Raw genomic sequence first — 25815 nt, 5'->3', positions numbered from 1 at the left:
ATTTTTTTATCCAAATAATACAAATAAAATAAAAATTTACCTTCTCACCTTTTTTTTTTTTTTACATTAAGGACTTGGTTATTGAGGAACCGATTTCTTAAGGTGATATATTTTTTTTCTTCAAATCAATCTTACTACATTCCATTGGTTCTTAGGAAACGGATGCCGGAAGGCCTTTTTTTAAAGAAAAAAAATATAGTTGAGAATGTGTTTTTGTTTTTTATTTTTTTTTTACTTATTTCAGTTTTTTTTAAAAAAAAAATAGCTTTCTAATTTTTTGTTACCCTCTGTTTTAAAAAAAAGTATGTGTTTGATTTTGTTTTTTTAACTTTTTGTTACAACTTTTTTAAAAAAAAATTGAGTGTTTTTTTGTTTAAATTTTTTTAGTTTACTAATTTATATATATATATATATATATATATATATATATATATATATATATATATATTAATTTATAATTTATCTACACTTATGTAAAAACTTGAATATAAAATAATTTTTTTTTTACGTTATGGAATTGGCTCTTGAGGAACCAATTTATTAACGTGTTATATATTTATTTTTTTCAAATCAACCTTACTACATTGCATTGGTTCCTAGTTTCAAGTGATGTCGTAAGGCCTTTTCTTTATAAAAAAACATAGTTGAGAATGTTATTTTGTTTTCCATTTTTTAATTTTTTTTTTACCTATTTCAGTTTTTTTTTTTAAAAAAATAGTTTTCTAATTTTTTGTCACCCTTTGTTTTAAAAAAAGTATGTGTTTGATTTTGTTTTTATTATTTTTTTGTTACAACTTTTTTTAAAAAAATTGAGTGTTTTTTTGTTTAAATCTTTTTAGTTTACTAATTTGTATATATATATATATATTAATTTTAAAAATATAATTTATCTACACTTATGTAAAAACTTGAATATAAAATACATTTTTAAATTGCTTAATAGATCAAGTTAAACTTTTAAGTAGATTAAATCAAAACTAAAAATAAAATCTATAACGAATTATAGACCAAACTTAATCCTTATATTTTTTATACCTACTTATTAGCATTTTTTTAAATGTTTATTTTGTTATCATATCATAAATCCTATTGTTCTTACCAAAATTTGGAACCGTGACACGTCAGGATAGATGTGGCTGAATGGGATTCCGAACTTCACACGTCGGCTTTGAGAGGTATATTTGATAAGAGGGGGGACCTACAAAACAAAAAACTCTCACACTCAAGTAAGAATACGATCAGTTAGGAAAGAAAAACAAGTATATGCTGTAGTGGAGCTCGTATGAGCGAAAGAAAGAGGGGCACATGCTTGTTGTCGTGTTGAGTGTGTGAACAAGTCATATATGATTGTCATGTAGAAGGATTCGATGAAACATGTATTTATAGTAGTTTGAGTGTGGTTGTCGGTCCTTATTTGTAGGGGCTATTGTAGCCTTGTAGATAATTCCCAGCTTATAGATAATAACCCAGAGCTTAGAGATAATGTTAGAGATAAACATTTGAATTATAGATAAAGGTAGAAGAAAATTATACCTTGTAGATAATGTGATGTTATAGATAATTTAATATCTGCCAATAGATAATATATTCAAATATATTTGAATATTAGTTATGTTAGAGATAACCTGTTTGTTAGGGAGTCTAGCTGTTAAGGGTCAGGCGCCCGTGCTCCTATAACAAGGCTATCGTGGAGGGTTGACACGTGTCTCTGAGTGCCAAGTAGGATGCCACATAGATTTTCGTGGGTCCTGAACAGTACATAAGCCCCCCCAAGCTTTGAGCTGGCTTGCGAGCAAGAGAGGTTGTCTAGTGTTGAAGTAGATTGTCCCATGTTGAGGGAGTTTGTCTAGTGTTTGAGGTAGTAGTCTTGACAAGTAGAGGGTGATGAGTTTTTCAAGCCCCCAAGTATGGATGAGTGTTGTCCTATGTTAGGTGTATCAAGTGTGAGAGTTGCGGGTCGATGTGGCTTGTCAAGCCCCTGAGCCTAGACATGTGTTGTCCGGGCTGCTTTTGTCAAGTTGTCCGTGATGGACGTGTCTTTGGCGTGTCAGGTAAGCTAAGTCATCGGATTTGACAACTCTACCCTTTTTCTGACCGTTGGAGAGTGCATTGAAGACAACACGTAACGACTATCTGTTGTAAAAGGGGCATGCAACACACGCGCAGTACTCTTGCATATGTGTCTCATGCAAAGTGGGCACGTACTAGAGTAACGGTCGGGCATGAGTTGAACGTTATGGTGCGAAATTATAGGGCACCTCTTTAGCTCCCGTCAATTACCGAAAAGTCCACCACCCCTATAAATTGAGTAGACATTTGATTTCGAGTTACTGTTCATTGTCTTCTTACTTCCTTGCTTTCTTGATCTCTTGTGCTTTCTGGTTTTCGGTTTCCCTATTTCCTCCACTCACTATATAAAGGTACTTCCGTCCACCATAATGTCTTCTTTTCTGTCGAATTTTGTAATCAGTCTGAGTGGTAGTGATTCTGGGGGCTCGATGAGAAACCCATCATGGATCGAGAGGTCATCTTGATAGGTGGTTCCTCGTTTGAGGATACTCACCGAGGTGCCTCTGATAATGAGTTCTCCTTTTCGGAGAGGGTGGGGACCTTGCGCCAAACTGGTGGGGGCACTTCTCGCCCTCGCGAAAAAGCCAGCCTTCTGCTACTACCGAGGAGCTAGTCCCAGTTACTATGATCCTCCCCCCTTCTGCTTCTAGAGTGCGAGGAGAGCTAGCGGCGACAAAGATATGAGGTCGTCCCCTCGTGTACGACCTAGTATGAGTGTTGGGTCGTCGTCATTCATCCCGGGCGTTGCTGGCTGTGAATGGGTGAGGGACGACGTGCTGAAGTACAAGTCTTGTTTGACATTGTGTTTTCTAAATTTTTTAAAAATTCTTTAATTTTTTCTCATGTTTTTATTAAATCATATCATATGGCATTGCCGAGCTGATGCTCCAAATTAGTCTTACAATTGTTCTTCAACATATTTATCATGGAGACATTTTGATATGCTAGCCGTTTTAGATTTTTACTTCATAGTTTAGTCTTTTGTAAATAATATACTAATAACATATCTAACAACAATAACATCAATACAATTAAATATGTATTTCATTGTTTATAAAATTTTAAAATATGAATAATGATTGATATCATTGTAGCTAAGCATAGACTGTTATTTTATAAAATATATTATATATTTCAATCATATTAATTTTGATTCTAATTATATAAGTTTTTCATCGTTACAATTATACCATGTAAGTATTTATGGTAATTATTATCGTTATTATTATTTATTTTTTCTCTTCTATATTTTTTTATTATCGTTGTTACAATTATACAATCTTATATCCATTTAATGTTTATCTTAACCATCATTTATACATTTTTTTTAAAAATAGTTATATATAAATATAAGATTAAATACCTTTTTAATTTTTTTATTTTTTGAGTTTAATTTGGATTTCTAAATTTTTTTAAAAATACTTTGATTTATTTTCATGTTTTTATTAACTCATTTATCATATGAAATAGTCAAGTTGATGCTCCAATTTAGTCTGATAATTATTTTTCAATATATTTATCACTAATTCATTTAAATATGTTGGTAGTGTTAGATTCTTTCTTCATACTTTAGTCTTTTGTAAATAATATTATATATGTCAATCATATTAGTTTTGTTTTTTATTTAATAAGTTTTATACGATTACAATTAAATATATACAATTATATTATACATTTAATTTTACAACTTACTCGTGCGTATATAGGATACTGTATTGTTATCTTATGAAAGAAAAAATATTCACTCACTTAGTTTTGAAAAATGTTGGGTAACACCACATTGTTTACAATAGTTGAAGAAAGACATAGTCAAAATGAGCCCGGAAGACTTTTTCTAATCAAAAAGTTTGCAACCTGGCAAAATTATCTTTAAGTTTCATTGATCATCATTTAATTATGCTTTGTTTTGGTTATGATTATAAATTAAGTACAATGTAATTGTGTCATATGTCAATTTTTATAAATAAACAATTTTTATGTGATCAGAATTTTACTACAAACAATATTTTTAAATTTAAATACTTTGTTAATTGATAGTTTATTATATAATATCTATTTTATTTTGTTTGACCTTCAAATCAATTTAAAAGTATTATCATAAATTTTTCAGTCTACATTCATTTTTGTTTGTTCTCATTTATTTCATTTCCAATTGAATACATGATAATACTATTCAATATTATAATCATACGAATGTAATTATACTTGCACCGGCTTACCCCTGCGTACGCACCTGAACTAGTTCTATTATAAAGTTACCTTACCATTTAAAAAACTCACAGATGATGTATTAAGTAAAATTTAAATAAATTACCAATTGTAACAAAAGAATACAATATAAAAAATATTTAGAAATGCAAAAAATATTATTGAAAAATAATAAAACTTTAAAATGAATAAAAATAATAGATAATAAGTACTATTATATTAACATATTTTTTTTTTATTTTTGTAGTTAAGATTTATAGATAAAAATTCAGAAAATTATTTTTTTATTGCTTTATGAGTAATATATTCAAAAGAAAAAATTATAAGATTAACTTGTTGATTAAAATGAGAAGTTGAAATGGATAAAAGTCATAATCTATTTTTCTAAAAAAAACTAATAAATTAATATTTGTTAATAAAAAAATATGAATATAAAATATTTAAAATTAGTATAACTTATATAGTAATTTATTAAATTGAATTTATTCTTAAAACTTTATCAGTTAGTCAATTATATACTACTATTATTTAACTTTATCAGTATTTTAAAAATATTGAAGTAACAACTAGCTAGTTCCAAATTCCCAAGGACCCCAACCATTCCATCAAACTTTGGTGCGCCGTGGCAAAGGGGGCAAACAAGAGAGAAGGAACTCCAAAAAGAGAATGTGAGTGTGGCATTTGAATTTGACCAGTAGCAATGATTCATACGAGGGAAAAACATTGAACTCAACATGCGGCAGCAGGACAATAAAAATGAATACTATTATTATTATGCCTTGGCAACGGTGAAAAAGCAACATAAAAAGATGGAAAGGTCTGGTCAAACATCTGCCGTGTGATATCAGAAATCAGAGAGATGGACGGTTCAGATTAGTTCTTTTCCCAAAAATTGGTGAGTTCCAGAGAGAGAGAGAGAACAGTAGATGAGACAGGTTGAAGAGAAGAAATTCTAGACCATTAATATTCTTCTACCTGTGTGGTTGTGTCTCAGCAGTGAATAGTGATAGCACGTGTAGTCCGTTAATTTGTTTTAAAATTATTTTATTTTGAGAAAAATAAAATAATTAACTATTTTTAATAGTATATTTTATTTAATTATATTTTACTTGAATATTAAAATTCCTTTATAATTATATTTTAATTCTTTTAATATTTTTTTCAAAATAATTATTTTATAAAAAAATTATTAATAATTATTTTTAAAATATATTATTTTAAAAATTTAATTAAAGTTTATTGATAATATAAATATTTTTATAAATTATCTAATTGAAAATCACTGTGTACAATAATATCATTTATTCTTTATAATAATTATTTCAAATTTATAATAGGGATTTCTAATTAGTTACTACACTACTTACTAGTATATGAAAATTAAACGCTTATCTAAAAATAAATAAATAAAACGGATGAAAACATTTGAGTCACGACCACCCAGATTTCTTTTCCAAACGTATTTCCTATTTCAAGAATAATAACTTCAAACATTTTTTTTTATTTAAAAAAACAGTATTAAGTTGAAACCACAAAGCTTTAGTTTAGTTCGTGTACATAAATCCTTTTTTTTTTATACTCAGTAAAGTAATTATTCATTTTTGCCCCAATATCTCTCGATCCACTTTCTCGCTGAGTTTAATGCCAATTAGAAAAGAACCCATTTTTTTAATTGAGGGTGTAATTTGGAAATCATGCTATTGAACATAAATAATTCAAATGTTAAAACTTATAAAGATATACTTTCCCCCCTTCAATTTTAGAGCTATAAGCCAAAAAATACTGGAGGATGAAAAATGCCCTTTCTATCCATCTGTGGGGAAAAGGTTTGTTTTTAATTATTTTGACCATTTGTGGGAAAGGCTCAACTAAGAGAGGAATCGACAAAAGAAAAATTACCCATTACGAAGACATAACAATGTCTCTGCAAAATCCCCTTTAATTTGACAGCATATCTGATTTGGTTTTCCAATTCTCTCGTCCGTTTGTTGTGTGACTTTCCTCTGCTACCCCACATAAATAAAAATTTCAAAAAGTAAAAAAATCATATGTTGCAATCCAACATAATTTGAACAAGCGAAGAAAAAGCCAAATCAGAAGCACATGCACCTGCTACCTTAGCGCCGCTAAAAGGATTCACACTTCGCTATTAAACTGACACATGGCACATACCTTGATTCGCGTATGCATTGTTTGGTACACAAACCACTGCTACTATTAAATTTTTTTTTACAACTGAAAGATTAGCATTGCTTTGAATTTCTGTCTGCAGATTCTTCTTTCTCGTGACGAGGGTGTAAATAAGTCAAGCCAGAATTTTTTAAAATTAGACTTAGCTTATGAATTAATAATTTAAATTTAACTTATTTATTTAGGGGAGCATGATAGAAAGTTTGAATATGACTTATTAAGAAATATTAAGTTTGATCTTGTCTTACTTAACTCATTTATAATTTAATTACTTTTTTTTACAAAAATTTTCTTAAATAATTTTTTAGCTTTATCAATATAATATTTAATAATTATTTTAATACTAAATAATTATCTACAGATAGCAAAATCAACTTAACATGCAATAAGTGAAATTAAAAAGGTCAATAAAAATGTATTAGATAATTAATTTAATGTTTTTTAAGAGGTAAAATTATTTTCATAACAAATATCATTTACTGAATATACATAAAAAAATTAAATGTATATAAACGAGTTATTCATATAAGGCCTCAATTTCTTTTTCTTGAAATATTGTTTTAAAATCATATAAGTAATAAATATTACCGAATACGTGTCATTACATCTAGTTGATAAACTATTTCAATATTTTTTTTCTTTTGGCAAACAGAAATATGTATACATATATATTTATTGTGCTTGATTAAAATGTATACATATAATTAAATGCTCATAAATAAAAGGTAAAGTCAATATGCATAAAAAAAAGAAATAAATATTTTGAAAGTTGTTGTCATTTTTCTTCTATTTTTATGTGCGCTATAATAAAGTATAAAGTATAAGAAAATAACTTACACAAAATTAAATGATGAAAAGAACTAGAAGGAATAATAAACATCCATATTGAGTCTTAGTGACCTTTAAGGTTTAAACATAAGTGTATTGGCATCATTATAACTTTAATAAGAAATAAATATTTGTTCTCCCCTCAAAACATCACACAGTATGACCAAAAGGTTTTATACAACAAAACATTACATCATCGAGTATAGAAATCTTCTCACCCCAAATATACATAAAAGGGGAAAACAATCATACACTCAGAGTAGTCGCTACTCAAGACCTACAAGTGATACGTAGTGTGTACCTCTACGATGATCGGTGGAACATGAGGCTCATCTAACAACAAAATATGGCATCAAATGTATCCAAAATGTACGTGGAGGCACACCTCTTCCTCCATCGTGTAGCTGTAGCGATAGCTACTGATCCATATAAGCATCCTCCACTGATGCTCCATGATCTTCCCCTGAAATTGGTGGTTCCAAGGGTGAGTCCTTCGCTCCTCAGATGCCCAAACCTCAGGTAATAGTAAAACAAAAGTAAAACATACAATCTACATAACCATTGTGTGTGTTTTTCTAAACAAACAACACTCTCACATCCTAAGCGTGTAACTATCACACTTAATTCACCATTGGGCCTAATCATTGCCACCAATCCTCTTAGGTTTTAGTGGTCTTACAAAATCATATGAATGACACTCGGGAGCGATCGCTACATACAAATACATTGTACACCGACCCCTCATTTCTCAACTTAAAAAGCATAGTCTCAAAGTCCATCAAGAGTAGCAAAGTGAGGAATATGAGTTACCCGCGCTAAATGAGTGCACCAAATGCCGAGTAGTCACCACTCACTAATTCCCCTAGGTTCTTCGAACCTCTCCGCCCACTACACCCTAGTGTATCTCTGTCCATCATCTACTTCCTCAACGCAACCTCACCTTCTCACAGAAGGAAATAGAACCAACGGTTCCTTAATCTCTATCCAATCCTCTTGATTGTTGTCACTACATCACGTGCATAGTCCTCATGCCGCTTGCATCAATGGATGCGTACAAACAAACAAGGAAAAGAGACAAGACTCTAGCCCACATACTACTCTCAAGGAATTAGTTGTGGCCCCTTAAGCAGTAAAACCACTTGTCACACAAAATAATCGGATAACATAAAAGTAGTAATTATGGTTATCTAACCATACATAACAAACAATTTGTCAAGGGCCGAACCAGACCCAAACCACAACACGTACAGACAAAAATAACAATATGCAAACAATATATATATTATAAATTTGCATGCCAAAAATATAATTGTCAGAGTTTAAACTTTGTCGGTCTTATCATTCAATAATCACAATAGAATACAGGCACATAATTCAGTAATTTTATCAGCAGAGAAATATCACATTTTGAAAACATACACCAGCATCAAATCTCGTATATATCTCAACAATATAGAGTAAATAAATCAACAGTTCTAGGAAATAAATAATTGTAAGATAATTTATACAAAGACAGATTCCAAAGTTAAGTTATCTACTATCTAAAATTTCTCTGTCACTTAATTTTTCACAGTTTCACTCTTAACTTGTTTTTAGCGCTCTCGGTGCTCCTCCGGGAGTCGAATTTTCGCAAATCTTATATGTTACCTTACATTTTCAAACCTAAAAACTAATTTTTGAGGTCAATAATTTAATAAAAATAGTTCATACTGCTGTAACTCGCAGTCCATATTTGGGACAAATTTTTCATTATACTAAAGGTCCTTAAACTTGTTTTTATTTGTAACATTTGCTAGGAAACTTCGATTTGGGTAAAATTTAAGGCTAACTCTATGTTTTAACATGTAAAGAACTCATTTTTGGTATAAAAACTCAAGGAAAATAGCTCAGCACATATATTTAGGACATGATAGCAAGCTCGAAAATTTCAAAGTAACAACATGTTCAAGGAGGTTCAACAACAAGCACATGGTTCAAGAGTTGGAGAGACCCCCTTACCTCTTGAAGAACTCATGAAATCTTGAAGGAGAATGAAGAATATTTAGATTTTTCAAAGTTTCCCTTCATGAGTAAAACAAATGACAGTTCCAAGTTATTAGAGAAACTACAACAAGAGAATGAAGAGGAATCAAGTCTAGGATGAAGAATGTAGCTCATTTACCTAAACTTAGTGACTCAAGGGCTCAAGAACACAAAGAAACAACTAGGAAGTAGAAGAACAATTGAACTCCCCTCCCTCAAGCTTAATTTTGTGCAAAAAATTGAAGGGATAAGACTACAGATGAATTTTTTTTACAAAGACCAATAAGCTATGGTCTAAGGTCTAAGCTCTCATTGACAAGGCTTTGTGACACTTGAATGACCCCCTTGGTAGTCAATTTGAACGTGCCAAGCCATACCACCAATGGGTAGTTTTTTTTTTTTTTTTGCAAAACTACCAAAAATGGAAGGGATATGATTTTCCAAAAATGGTTATTTTCATTTTTTTTTACCAAAACTAGTAAATCTTTTCTTAATTTCCTAGATTATTGTGCTAATCTCCATAGGAATACCTGTACCCAGAGTGATCCTCACACATATAACACTCTCAGACAGAGTTAAATTACACTGCCGCTCAGTGCGCAATGCAATTTCATTACTGATGGAATTATTTTACTTAGGCAGTTTTCCAAATTTCTACCAACTAACTAAATAAATTATTTCCACTAAAAATAAATAAAACTAACTCTAAACTTATACAATTAGTATCATACAAAGCATAAATTAAATCACACTGTCATATAATTAAATTACACATTGTAAAATTTTCACTGTCTAGTCTTTAACAGTGAATTTTTTTACACGTGTAAAAAATAAATGTAGAAGGAAATTTCAAGGTGTTACAATTCACGAGTCTTTAATGCCGAACTTTCAAAGCTTGAACTCGACTCATATAATCAAGCTCAATCTCAAGCTTGAATTTGTATATTTAATTAAAAATACAAACTTGAACGAGTAACTAACGAGCTGAACTCGAATAGTTCACGAATAGTTTGACTCATTTACACCCATACATATGAGTAGTCATTCTTTATTGTTCATTATATGTCAGAGGGCTCTGTTTAATGTCACGCGTTCCATCCTAAAAAAAAATACAAATGTCACACATTTTCTTATATTTTTTTTGTGTTAGTATTCAATTTTCTTTTTTATTATGATCAGTTGTTTTTTGTGATGGATGCAAATAAACTATAAAATAAATGTTTAATTAGTACAAGAATATTAACTCTAGCATAGAGAAAGAAAAAAATTATAGTGGAGTAGACTAGAGATAGAAAAGAGAAATGATTAAGAAATAATTATAGCTTCTTATTTTTTTTAAGTTAAAATGTTGGATATTATTGATTAAAAGTGTACTTACCAAAATCCGGAGCTGGGACATGCAGGGTGAACGTGACCAAGGTGGGCTTCTAGACTTCGCACGACAGATGATGAGTGACCTTTGTTAAGAGGAAAAGAGGAGGGACCTGCAAAGCAAAGAACTCTGACGCTCAATTAAGTACGAGAGCTAGGAGAGTATGAATGAGTGAGTATGAAAAGAATATGAGAGAACCTAGAACTTATAGTGCAGAGAGGGAGCTGTGGGTCTTTGTTGATAGGGCTTGTTACGATGACGTAACAACCCTTGCAGATAATTACCGGCTTATAGATAATAACCACTAGATAAAGGTAGCTTACAGATAATATTAAAGATAATGTATAGCTTAGAGATTAAAGCTAATAGATAATTGTTACTCACAAATAATGGGTAGCTTTGCAAATAATTGAATATCTACCAAGAGATAAAGAGGTGACAATATATTCGAATAATTAAATGGTCGGAGATAACTTGTCTATTGAGAGCTCGACTAATAAGGACTGGACGTCCGTGCTCTTGTGTTAGGGCTGACATGGAGGGCTGACGTGCGTAATGGAGTGCTATGTAGATTGCCAAGTGTACTTTATGGACCCTGGACAGTACAAAAAGAAAAGGCAGAAATTACATTACTTGAAATGATTTGATCCACCTTATAGGGGACCTCCTGAATCCAGCATTTATCAAAATAGCAAAATGATAGAGATGCTAAAGAGTGTGCAATTCTATTTCCTTGTCTTTTGATAAAACACAAGGAGCTAGTCCTATGAATCGTTCTTTGACAGTCATAAACTATTCCATGAAAGAGGGCATGACCATTCTTTTCCTTAAGTATCGATTGTTTGACCTGTTGTAAACAATCGGTCTCAAAGATTACGTTTTCAAAAAGCAGTTCAACAGCTAAGCAAATTTCCCATCTAAAAGCATAAGCTTCTACCTCCCTTGGCTCAAGGACGAAGTCAAGTAGTTTGGTAGTAGATGCTAGCACATGTCCTTCCTTATCTCTAGATATAAAAACTATCCATGTTCCACCATTCTTAGAAACTGATGTGTCGAAATTAATCTTGTATCTCCCATATGTGGGTTCCTTCCAAAACACATTTTTTGTTTGTTGAATCCCAGCCTCACCATCCTGGATATTCTCCTTTGGCATATTCTGGAACATCTTCACCAAGACTTGGTGACATTCAAGCTTGTGATTTTGGAAAACTCCCTGGTTCTTTCTATACCAAATCAACCAAAGAAAAGTGTAGACTAGGCTCTTACCTCCCTCATCCATCTTCTTAATTGTTTCTCTTATCCAACCCAAGAAATCAACAAATCTATCCTTGTTGATGCACAAACTCAATGGAGATGCAAACTAGACTTATTAGACTTCCTGGCAGATGGCTAGGGCATCCAAGATTGTCTTTTTTTCCTTTCTACATAATAGACAACATGGGTTAATGTCCACCCTTCTCTTCCTAAGATTTTTTTGAACTAGAATTATGTTGGAGCAAGCCTTCTAAAGTAAGTTTTTACACTTCAGCATCCCTCCCCCCCCCCCCAATCTTCTTCCACAAGAGATTACTGCTTGTATTTGAGGGTGACTCCATGGGGTTAAGTCTCAAGTTTGCCATGTGATACCCAAACTTAACCTAGTAAATACCATCAGCCATGAATCTCCAGTACAAATTGTCTACTACCACACCACATTTTAAAGGGATCGACTTAATATGAGCCACTATTTCTAGAGGTAAAAAGGTCAAGGAGGAGACCTTCTTTCAGATATTTCCTTCCTAAGAGAATAGTTCACTCACCATTATAGATTCATGAATATGTCCCCCTTCATAAGGAAGGATGCGAGCCCTAGGCAAGTTTGGTAGCCATTTGTCCTTCATGGTTGGTATTGTTTTTCCATCACATGCACACCACATACAATCTTCCTCTATGATTGATTTGCGACTTAGAATGCTAGACCATGTGAAGTTAGGTCTATAGTTCACCCTAGATTCCCAAATAGAGGAATTAAGGAAGTATCTTGCCTTCATCATCCTAGCCACGAGGGAGTCTTCTTGTGTCATTATTCTCCACCATTGTTTGGCTAGAAGGGTTTCATTAAACACATGAACAAATCTAAAGCCCAAGCCACCATCTTTCTTGTTTCTTGAGAGTTTCCTTTGACTCATCCAATGTAGCTTCCTGCCCTCAACATCACCACCACAATAAAATCGAGTAGTTAATTTCATCACAAACGATAAAGGTAATAAAAAGCACCCAATCATGTAGGAAAATATGGATTGGACAACTGACTTCATCAACACTTCATCAACACTTCTCTTCCTGCTTTAGATAGGGCTTTTTCCTTCCACCCCTTCAGCTTCTACCAGACACAGTCTCTAAAAACCTAAAAATTTGAGACTTGGATTTCCCTACCAAAGTATGAAGACCCAAGTAACGATCATCGCTTTTCATTGCCTTTACTCCCAACAACTACGTTAGCTCAATAAATATGGTACAAGGTACATTTCAATTACAAAAAGTTCAGATTTTTTGAAATTTATCCTTTGCCCGAATGCCAGTTGTTTGTAGCCGACAAGTGCACTGGATCGTACAAGTGGTATAAAATGGTAAGAATTGAGTATCGAACTCTCGGGGAACTTGTGATATCTAGCAAGCTATTTTGATAAATAAGTGTATGGTATGAAAATATAATTGTGGTTATGGACAGGTATTTAAACTATCTAGGCAAAAAGAAAGAAAATCACGCAAGAGAAATACTGTGTAAAAACAAGTAGAGAAAGTGTTGGTCTTCCTCATAGGTTCCTGATGGAAAAAAGGATGTTCTATATTTAACAATAAGAATGACCATGTAAAACGACTAAAATCATCAACTGCAATCAAGAAATAAGAATGACCATGAATAAATTGTATGGAGATAGGTCCCCAAATGTCAAAATGAAGAAGTTCATAAGGTGAATCTGCTTTGTTTAAACTAGCATTATATGGTAATTTCTTATGTCTAGCATAATGGCATACATCACAAACTACCTTTGGATCAACAACAATAAAAGGAAATTCTGAATTAATAGAAATCATCCTAGAAATTGACAAGTGTCCTAGTCTAAAATGCCATAAGACTTCTTCTGGTAGAGTCTGTATATCAATTGATTGAACATTGGAACAAGAGGCATGCTTGGCATAAAAAACTAAGTGATATATAGCCCTTCAAACCTTTCAGCAGAACCAATCATCCTCTGAGATTTCTCCTGAATGAGACAGATTGAATCATTAAATGTGACAACACATTTTAAGGTAGAAGACAATTTTGACACTGAAATCAAGTTTAAAGAAAAATTAGGTACATACAGTACATTTGTAATGAAGAATCTAGGGGAAAAGGAAACAATACCAACATGTTTAGCGACTGAAAATTGACCATTAGGTAGTCTTATGCTAATTGGTTTTATCTCATTAAAGGTCTGAAAACTCTTTAATGAAGAACATATATGATCACTAGCACCTGAATCTATGATCCAAGAGAGAAACTATTGAAAGAGGAAGAGATGTAGATTTTACCTGATTTGTGATTTTCAGCTCATGAATGACCAACCTGAGTAACTGTGCTGACTTGGTTAGCTACGGTAGCAGAATCTTGATTAATACCAGAACCTTGAATCAGACTAAGCAGTTTCTCATATTACTCTCGAGTGAAACTGGGAGGAACAATATGCATTTCTCCATTAGTTGAGAAGTCTCCATTTGAATCTGCAGCATCATTACAAGCATTGTTTGCCATTGAGGCATTTCGTTTTTGAAGGTGAGGAGGCAATCCATGCTTCCTATAACAAGTTTCCACTGTGTGACCATTCCTTCCACAATAGGTACAAATTCTCCTTGATCCCAAGTTTTGTACTGGACCTCTCCCTTTTCCTTGTGGCCTCTTATAATCAACAAGGGCCTTAGAATCATCTCCAACAGCAAAGTTCCCTTGTCTTTCATGTTGAATGACCATAGAAAAAATTATGTTCATGCTAGGCAATGGATCCATTAGTAGGATATGAGATTTCACTACTGAAAAATTCTCATTCAAACCAGTCAAAAATCTTATAGCATAATTAAGAGTATGAAAATGTCTGGCATTTCTCAATGAAGCATAAGTGCATTTAACAGTATAGGAACAACATGGAATAGGCATATATGTTTCAAGTTCTTCCCAAAGTATTTTTAACTCAGAATAAAATTCAGTGACAGAGAGGGAACCTTGCCTGAGGCCATATATCTCTTGTTGAAGCTTAGAAATTCTGATAAGGTCTCCTTGAGAGAATCTCTCCTTCAAATCATTCCAAACATCAACAACATTTTCCAAAAACACTATGCTCTGGCCGATTGATTGTGATACTGAGTTCACGATCCATGAATGTATGATCATGTTGCAACGACTCCAAGCTTTATAACTTGGATCAAAGCTACCAGGAATGGGTATACTCCCATCAACAAACTCAAATTTGTTTTTAGCACCCAAGGCATGTCTCATAGAACGAGCCCACACATGGTAATTAGAGCCATTCAACACAGGAGTGACTACTATAGATGAAGGTCCATCTCCTGCATGAACATAATACGGGCTGGAAGGGTCTTGCCTGTATGACCACCTCCATGATTGTTATTGCTGAAACCACCTGGACGAGCCATTAGAGTGGCATAGTCAGAGAGCTAGATACTCTGGTACCATCTTAAGAAATGAGTAAAATAAGACAAGGAATAAAGAGAAAATGGAGAATTTTATTGATACGACATTCATGCTTTACATCAGGCTTATGCCCGCTATTTATAGGTGAAGAAAAGGCAAAAATAAAAAAGTGGATGGATGATTATGAATGGAAAGTTTGTTACTGAACCTGTTAAGCTGACATTCTCAATGACTCATCCTTTTTATCCTTTCTGTTCGTGTGCATTATCCTCATTCGTTTGATATTTTGACATATACCTCATTTTTGGTGAGTTTTCTTTCAACCCATTTATATTCAATTTCAAATAACTTGTAAGATTTAGAAGAATTTAACGGTGTCTAACTCAGAATCTAGCTTTTCAGGGTCGTGTCATCCAATATATTTCGTCTTAATTGAATCATGTTGAGTCCAAAATAAAAGATGACCAAAATAATAACTCATATTTTGAGTATTGGATGCGGTATTATTAACATTTTGAAAATAACATAATTGCAAAGTCCTTTTGAGCATTTTAATTTAATTATTAAATAATGTAACAAATGGTTAATTTGGTTTTAATTTATCTTAATTTATTGAATTTTAATCCTTTTTTAAAGTTGAATTTGAATGCTTGTATCTAAGGTTAATTTTGTTTTTAAAGTATATGCGTCTTTTTGAGTTGTTTTAATTTGTATCTCATTTCAATTTAATTTTGCACTTCGATTCTCACACTTTATGTATATATCCGACATGAGTGTTATTTAATTAATAGAAATAATTTATTTAAATAAGTTTTATTTAATAAATTTTCAGTATGTTATTAATAAGGAGTATAATAGAAAATAATACGAAAAGTAGCGGTTCGAATTATTACGTATTTAATAGTAACCAATCAAAATGAATAACAATTCAGGCAAGAGAGAGAGAATTAATGAATTCAATAAAGTTATCTTATTTAAAATTAAATCGTGTGGATTCGTACATATATCTTTCGTACTAATTATCATTTTCCATGTTATAAACCCATAAATGAATATGTTCATTTAAAATTTTATAAAAATATTTCTAAATGAGGATAATAATAAAAGTTATAATTACAAGTTATTTGTAAAGAATATAAATAGAATTAGAGTACCAATAACCTCATCCTTAATATTTAATTAGAATAAATAAGTATTTTATATTTTTTTATCCCTAAAAAATTAAAAATAAATATTAAAAGATTTACAACAAGTTCTACTCAACTAATTAAACTAAGATCATATGATTTTTTTAAGGTAACTAGACCCTTTGATAGTAAGTACTTTATATGTGTATGTGTAAATATCGTAAAGTTTATTTATTAAATTTTTTGGAATGTTACAGAAGTCGTGCAACTCGTGCCATTTTCACACACAATAATTCTAGTTTCTTAAGTTGTAACAACGATTAAATTAAATAATAACACTACTGCCCGAGAATCGCGGTTTACATATATCACTTCACCTAAAATTTCCTAATCATAACTTATCGTTTTCCATGCAGATCTTATCTACGAAGATTCATGATTTGCTTCACACACAATCAAAATCCAGCTGGCCAAAGATTACACAATGTTAGAAAAACACACACCCATACACAAAGACACAGTTGGACATAATATAAATGTAGATGAACATTTTAGTTTGCTTATTTTAACGCACAGAATTAGAAATTAATGAGAGAATATTTAATGATAAATAAAAAGCAAGAAATTTCAACGAAGTTACGAGCTTTTCTCCAACTGACTCAAATTGTCATAAACCATGTGCTGGAGGGTAGCTTCGTTGCATTAATTTCTCTGATGTGAACTGTACTTTGGAATTAGAGTCTTCAACAGTAACAAGACATGTTCAGATTCAGCGAGTTAGAGATTGTAGGGGCTGTGTTGTTTGTTTTGTAAGCCCTGAACCTATGATATTTATTATGTGTGGTTAAAATTGGTAGTGCCATTAGCCTATTATTACTTTGCAAAATATATAGTAGTAATAAACAATTTTGTACACATTATTTAAACTGAAACTAATTGAATTTTTTTACTCATGATAGCTTAAAATGAACACTTTCCTCGGTAGGTTTACATCTGTGTGTTGTTAGTATTGATTGAATGTTTCTTTCTCCAGAAATTTTTTCTAAAGAATTAAATTTCTAATCTGTTAGAAGATTACTTAATGATATGATTTATTATGAAAAAGACAAAAAAAAATGTAAGACTCTCAAAAGTTTAAACTGATTTATCGAGAGAATGAATAACAATTTGGTATTTATGACAGTTAAAAATAAAAATGAAAAGTACTATTGGCCCAGAAAAAAATCAAAAAAGAATTCTTCCATTAAATTAACCAACCTTCAGAGTTCTGACCGTTTTACTTACCAACTGAATTGTGCTTCTGTCTGTGTCTGTTCTAACATGTTAGAGAGAGAAAATCAGAAAAAGCTGTGAATAGTGAATGAGATATTTCGTTACGAATCTAAAGGGTAAGAAATACCAGTAACACAACTCTTGAACTCTGCATCACTCTCAATTTAAAATAAAGTTTAATAATTTCTGTTAGTGTAATTTTTAAAATTATTGATTAATAAAAATTATTGATTAATAAAAATTATTGTTAATATGGTTTTTGAAATAATTATTTTAAAATTTTATATTTATTGTACATAATAATTTCTAATTGAATAACATAAAATTATTTGATTATAGAAGAAAGGTACTGTGCCTCTTTATATATTATAAATAAAATAAAATAAAAAAATTAGAAGTTAAAAAAATTAGTAAGAGTAAGAAAAGAAAGTGACTAACAAGAAACTAGGTGAGCATTTGTTAAAAAAAATATCGGAACAACTGGAAATTTAAAAACTGATGAAAAATAAAATTGTCTCAAATGTGGACACTAAAATGGGTATTTTCTTTATTATTAGTATAGATATTTTGATCCTAAAGATTGAAAAATTATTCAATAATTTATGTATAAAAATATGCACTTATTTTCTTATGTTAATTTTTTATTCAATGGAAATATCAGAAAGCCAAAACAATATTTTAAACCCCTAAAATTTATTATTATTTTGAAAGTTGGAGCATTGAGAAGTTGGAGCAAAAGAGAAGTGAAGTGGGAAAAAGAAAAGAGAAGGGTATTTGAGGCAAAATGGTTGATGCTTGCAATGCATGTGACCGTGGAAGCTTGTTAACCGTCAGAGCCAAAACAGCTATGCCCCACATGGATTTTGAAGATTTTTTTTCCAGCCACAAAACAGCCTTTGCAAACATAAAAAATTCAAAAGTGGACCTCTTGGCAACTTGAACTGTTTTTAACAATTTTATTACAAAAAACCAGTTATGCCATTAGCGGTTTTTTTTGTCCAAACAATTCAAAAACAGTTAGTGGAACTTGTGCTATTTCCCCCTACCCCTCAGGGTCTATAAATTAGGTGCGACTCCCTCTCAGTTTTCTTCACAACTCTGCTTCACTCCCCATTTCTCTCTTCTGCTCATTCCTTTGACTCCTCATTATCAGGGTATTTCCTTTTCCATTCATATCTACCTGAAGTTAATTGTTCCAACTTTTGAAGAAGAGTACTTCTTCATATACACAAATGCTGTAACATTTGTGTAAGAAGGAAATTTCTGATTTTTTATTTTGTTTTGTTTGGTGTGTTTAGGAAATGGCTCTCACTGGGTTACTCTTGTTGGCCTTTCTCACGATGTTCTCCTCTGCTCATGCCTATGGTGGAGGGTGGACTAATGCTCATGCCACATTCTATGGAGGGAGTGATGCATCTGGGACAATGGGTATGAACTATGAACTCTGCAACAGTTCAAAGCACTAAGTTTTTACATAAAGATTCAATTTTTATCATTTAAATGCTGTTTTTGAAGCATTTTGGAGCACCCCATTTGACTAATTTGTGTGGTTGTGCAGGTGGGGCATGTGGGTATGGGAACCTCTACAGCCAAGGGTATGGAACAAACACTGCTGCTCTGAGCACTGCACTCTTCAACAATGGCTTGAGCTGTGGCTCTTGCTATGAGATTAGGTGTGCCAATGACCACAGGTGGTGTCTCCCAGGCTCCATTGTGGTCACTGCCACCAATTTCTGTCCACCAAACAATGCCTTACCCAACGACAATGGTGGCTGGTGCAACCCGCCTCTCCAACACTTTGACCTAGCTCAACCTGTCTTCCTACGCATTGCTCAATACAAAGCTGGAATTGTTCCCGTGTCCTTCAGAAGGTATAGGTTGCTTAATTTCACTCCTTTCAACGATATAGTCGTTTTTGATTCATTAAATATTTTGGAATTTTTGTTTCTAATAGTCTTTTAGATTCTTCAAGTTTTGGTTAGAGATGGCTCTAGTCTTTATATTGAAACCATTATTTTTTATAATGCTCGAACTCTAAAACCAATTTTGACCAGATTTTGAGGAATCTGAAATGTGTATTATTATCCTTGAATTCTTCAAGTTTTGGTTAAAGTTGGTTTTAGTGCTTATTGAAATTTTAAAATATTGGGATTTGACAAGATTTTGAGGAATTTAAAGCATATATTATCCTTTAATTTTTAGACACCAAAATTATATTTTGAAACTTCATTAAGAACTTATTTTTGCTTTTGTTGGTAACAACAACAATTAAGCTTTGTGTTATTGGTGGATTTGTGTAGGGTGGCCTGCAGGAGAAAGGGAGGGATCAGGTTCACAATCAATGGACACTCCTACTTCAACCTAGTTCTCATCACAAACGTTGGTGGTGCTGGTGATGTGCATTCTGTTTCCATCAAGGGTTCAAGAACTGGTTGGATGCCAATGTCAAGGAACTGGGGTCAGAACTGGCAAAGCAACAACTACCTTAATGGTCAGAGCCTCTCCTTCAAGGTCACAACAAGTGATGGCAGAACTGTGGCATCCAACAATGTTGCCCCATCTGGCTGGTCCTTTGGTCAAACCTACACTGGTGCTCAATTCCGCTAGATCTTGTTGTCACACGCATACCAGTAGTGCTATATAGTATAATAGATATATAGTATTATGTTCTAGGAGTATTATTATTTTTATGACTGGTTAGTGTACTAGGGTATTAGATAGTATGCTACTAGGTGAAGGGTAAGTTTTTTTGGTGATTTTAGAGGCCAGGGAATTAAGATCTAAGAAGGGGCATGTTTTAAATTGCTCCTTCATTTTAATTTTAATTTCTCGTGTCAACAAGTGGGGACCTAATTTTTTAGGCCCCTCTTGATTACTGGGGTGGATTACTCTTTTCACTTTTTCTAAAGTTTTTTTTTTAACCTTCTTGTGGAGAGAAGAAGCTAGTGGCAGTGGACTTTTTAATTAGTTTTTACTATGGGTGAGCTACTAAATTGGAAGAGGTGGACTTTGTTGTGACCACCCGCCAATTAGTATTGGGATAGTCTTATTTCAATCTGGAAGTGTTACTAGTGTTGTTGTTTTTGATTACTGATCCCCTTTTGTAATCAGCCTTGGCTGTGTATGTCTTCGGTTTGTGGAGACTGAATGTAAATTTTCCTAATGGAAAGTTACAGCAATTACTAGTAGTACTACCTCGTCTTTGTTTATTTCTTATCGCTTCGTAGTCTTGTTTGAACAAACAAACAAGCTTTTGGTTTAGTAAGTTTTATATATATATATATATATATATATATATATATATATATATTAAGTTTTAAAATTTTTTATTTTGATGTTTTATGTTCTTAGAAATTTTATTTTAATATATTTTTTTCGTCAATAACTTTAAATTCATTAGTATTTTAAATTTTTAAATAATTAATTTAATAGAATGATGAATAAATTAAACTTCGCGATCTCTCGTTCTCCCTCGCAAGCATCCGACGACGACGAGATCTCAAAGAACCTAAACTCAGATCTGGACAAAAAAACCTTAGATCTAGGAAACTAAGATATGCGAAAACAACGCACGCAGCAATTACCTCTGATCGGAGCTTGGATTTTGGTGACGGGTGGTTTGATTTCATACTTCACTAGCGAGAAACCCGTGCTGACGGGCTCATACTTTAATTTTGGTGATGATTACTAAAATTTTGATTCAAAAAAACTAAATTTTTGATTGAAACTAGAGAATGGAATTTATAAAGGATGTACATATAACGGCAAAAATGGATAATAACTAAAATTAACCCACCAATCATCGAAAAGCAAGGTATAGAAAAAGATAAACTAATGATAAAATGAAGAAAGGTCCAACCTTTTGTCTTGTTGGATTGCGAGAACTCAGATACCATAACAAAAACACATACACCGATATTCAAATCTCATGATACATGCCAAACCAACCTCATGATACAACTGACATGATTAAGCTGCCTTGGTCCATGATAAAAATAAAAATAAAAAAACGTGGCAGTTCCAATCAGAATGAGCAACAAACATAATGATAATTCTATTCACAATGTAAATGAAAAAACAAAGATAATTACTGAAGAAAAAACAAAGATAATGATATATACATTGAACATAATAAATTGATAGTGATGTTCTGCACGAAAACATGAAAACATTAGGCAATCACTATTTTTTTTTAATTTGGAATAAGAGAAAAGGAAAAGTGGTTGGGATTGTTAATGTTGACTTTCTGAACACGAAATGCTGTTGTAAATCGTGTTCTTGCCATCATATTTGATGGGCCCTATAACACAACATTGAATGTAATTAGTTTCAGAACAAAATAGGAAAACAACATATACGAAAGGACAAAAATCGATTCCAAAATGCAAACAACGTATAATGAAGTAATACATAAATATACATAAAGATTGATGATTGGAATGTTAAAAGAAAGAAAAGAAGAAGTTAAACATAAATAAGAAAGAAAAGAAGAAGGATTAGAATGTTAAAGAACTTACCGTATCAGAGAAGAATGATGATTGGGTACTCATACTGTTAAGGGTTGAGTGATGTTTTAGAGAAATGAGAAAAGAAATGAAGAGAACTGTTGGTTATGATTTGATATGCCTGAGTTTTTGTAATTTGTATTGAATGGGCTTTAATTTGGGAACCGCTTTTAAATTGGGAGTCTTTTAGAATTCCCGTACCTGTTTTTTAATTTTGAAAATCCTAATTAATAATTAGGAGGCTTTCACAATTCCCGTAGTCGGTTTCTTTCATAATGGTTAAAATACATTAAGATATTAATTAATTAGGAGGCTTTAACAATTCCCGTACTGGTTTTCCTTCATAATGGTAAAAACAATGATTAGCTTTGATAACGGTGAAAATATATATATATATATATATATATATATATATATATATATATATATATATATATATATATATATATATATATATATATATATATATATATATATATATATATATATATATTAATTGGGAGGCTTTAACAATTTCCGTACTGGTTTTGCTTCATAATGGTAAAAACAATTATTAGCTTTGATAACAGTGAAAATACTAATAAATATTAATTAATTAGGAGGCTTTAACAATTCCCGTACTAGTTTTCCTTCATAATGGTGAAAATAATTATTAGCTTTGGTAATGGTGAAAATATTAATATATTAATTAATTGGGAGACTTTAATGGTGAAAACAATTATTACCTTTCGGCCATATGAAATATGATTAGACGTGTACAACACGAATTCCAATAGAATCTATTGTGGGGATATTGAACAATTTACACGGTACCTTGAAAACTACGTCAGCATTGATATGAAGCTTTAAATTGGATGTGACTGTCCTACTTCGCAACTTGCAACCTCATCAAAGTATGACCTTCCATATTCAAAAATTCAAAATTCAAATTCGTTATTAAAATAATACTTAATGACTATTTTCGAAAATAAAACACATAAATGTTGTGACGAAATTGAATGATAATCCAAAAATTGAATGATAATACAATAAAATGAAAATGAATTTAATAGTAATTACAAATAAAAATTATGATAGCAAAGTCATCAGCTATAGGAGCAAAATTGAAAATCAAAATGCAAGAAATATGGGTATAAGAAATGACAAAGTAATAATAATAAAAATAACAAATTTGTCCCTCTTAGCAACTCATTCAGAAGTGAATTATGACAGTCTCCAAATGGGGATTTCTTTGCAAGATATGAGTACAAATTAATGCACACGTGGCATTATGATGAAGAACTGACATGAACACTAAGATGGACAACAAAATTTAAGCAAAAATATAACTGAGACTTCAAATAATAATTTAACCAAATCGATCTACAACAAAGGATTGACAAAAAAAATGTAAGCCTATGTGAGCGGCAAATCAGAAGACCAAAAAAAGTAAGTACATGATATACATGGTGTACCAAAAGATAAAATAAGGATAAAATATGCTAAGGTCTAAGGTTGTGTGATGTATCCAGTCAAACAGATCTGCACAATCGCAAACATGAAAATGAAAATAAAGTTATGAAGGTTTGTCTGGCAAGTCGCTCAGAACGCAAACATTGCAAACATGGAGATCGAAGGTCTTTAAAAATGTAAGCTTGTGTCTTGCAATACATCAGAAAACCAAGATGGAATACAATTGAAACCGTTTGACTTGTAATACATCAAAACAAGAAAAAAAGGTAACAATTTGCTAAAACATGAAGAAAACAATAATGTGGCCACAATATAACAATAAAATGAACAAAACATGTTGGGAAACTTGCAGAACGGACATCAACAAAGCATGGTGAAGGCCTTCTTTCTAGGACATCTTTGCAGAACAGACATGAGCATTTAAGCAATTAAAAGAGAATTAAAAAACAAACCTGTAGTTAGGTTTGTGGGACAGCGTTAACGGCCTTTATTGTGCTTCACTTATCGTTTTTGCCTTCTTTGTTGTTCTCGACCATCATGCAACCAAATAAAAACGTGTATGTAATGAGTTGCTAAGAAGGTTGTTCATGATGCAGATGCAACATGAAAAGGTAAATTAACGAAAACTCATATACCCTAACAAAAATGCATACACCGATATACATCTAAAAATGAAATTAACCCTTTCAAACTGGAAAATGGAATTTATAAAGGATGCACATATAGCGACAACAATGGGTGACAGACAAAATTAACCCACCAAAAATCGAAAAGCAAGGTATAGGAAAAGATAAACTAATGATAAAATGAATAAAGGTCCAACCTTTTGTCTTGTTAGACTACGAAAACTTAGATACCATAACAAAAACACATACACCGATATTCAAACCTCATGATACATGCCAAACCAAGCTGAAAACGAATTTCAGGCTTAATAAAAACGTGAGAGCAAATCGAAACGGGAGAGAATTCAAAACCCACAATCCAAAAGACACAACGGAAATGGAAAATGGAAAACTGGAAAGGCGTGCAGCAATGGAAAGCGTGAAACATCAAAAAGAGTAAAAAATTAGAAAACGCACATTGGTAACTGAAGGGGTACGCAGAAAACGACGAAAACAATTAATGGCAAGTGAAAAGACATTTCTTCTTGGCTTCCAGAAAGACAAATACCATAACGTTAAATAATTTAAATTCTAATAATAATTGTTAACAAACATAAAATTATAAAAAAAATGGAATATCATTTTACTATATGAATAATGGTCTAAAGTAGAATTATCTCTCGTACATAATATTTATGATCTTTACTATCAAAAATTAATATTAATTACTATAATTTAATTAACTATATATATATAAACTATTATTGTAAATAAATTATATTTTCTTAAATTATAAAAATATAATTTAAATTTTATTGCTTAAACAATAATTTTATGTATTGGACACTTTTCAATTAGGCATGACAAAGAACACAAACTCACAGAATCCACTTCACCCTATCCTCACTTTAATGGAAAAACCTACTTTCACTGCTTATGGATATTATTTGATTCTTTTAACGAGGACGGGGATGAATATCTAACTATTAGACTCTATAATATTTTGCTTTAATGTATGTATTGTTAGCTAATATATTTATTACAAAATAATTTTTTTCTCTATAACTTATTTTTTAAACAAATATATTTCAAACATGGGTGATGTACTATGTTTTGTTATGAGAGATGAGTCTTGTTGTGTGGAGCTTTGGTTTAGGACATACTTTGGTGAGGAGAGCTCATTTCCTTTTCTTTCCCCTTTTTATGAGCATCCCTTGTATCAATAGAGTCATTCTCATCTTTTTCTCTCATAAAACCTAGAGCCCTCTTTCTCCTCTTCTTTAAAAAATTCTCAATTCTTTCATGTTCTCCTCCACCCTCAAGGAGCTTTCTCAAGAATAGGATTTGGCCTCTCTTCAAGACAAGTGTTCTTCCTTGTTCCTTAAGCTTGTGTCTCCATTGTTAAATGTTGAGCTCTCTTTCTCTTTTCCTTGTGTTGACCCACAATGGGTATATCTGCAAATCCTTTTTTGTGTTGGTTTTGATCAAGTTT

General features: G+C 31.7%; 1 protein-coding gene across 1 annotated transcript; it reads left to right on the top strand.

Annotated features, from left to right (window-relative positions):
* Nucleotides 1-18755: 18755 nt before the first annotated feature.
* Nucleotides 18756-20949, top strand: LOC100776066 (expansin-A15). The gene is made up of 4 exons (XM_003529428.5): nt 18756-18915; nt 19060-19189; nt 19320-19632; nt 20062-20949. Exons 2-4 carry the CDS (start codon nt 19063-19065, stop codon nt 20366-20368), a joined length of 747 nt encoding a protein of 248 aa, XP_003529476.1. The 5' UTR covers nt 18756-18915; nt 19060-19062; the 3' UTR covers nt 20369-20949.
* The last annotated feature ends 4866 nt before the right edge of the window (nt 20950-25815 follow it).

The sequence above is a fragment of the Glycine max genome, chromosome 7, assembly GCF_000004515.6.
Source record: "Glycine max cultivar Williams 82 chromosome 7, Glycine_max_v4.0, whole genome shotgun sequence".
NCBI classification, from domain to species: Eukaryota; Viridiplantae; Streptophyta; class Magnoliopsida; order Fabales; family Fabaceae; genus Glycine; species Glycine max.
The sequence above is the reverse complement of the archived record's forward strand: the minus strand, read 5'-3'. Positions and strand labels throughout refer to the sequence as shown.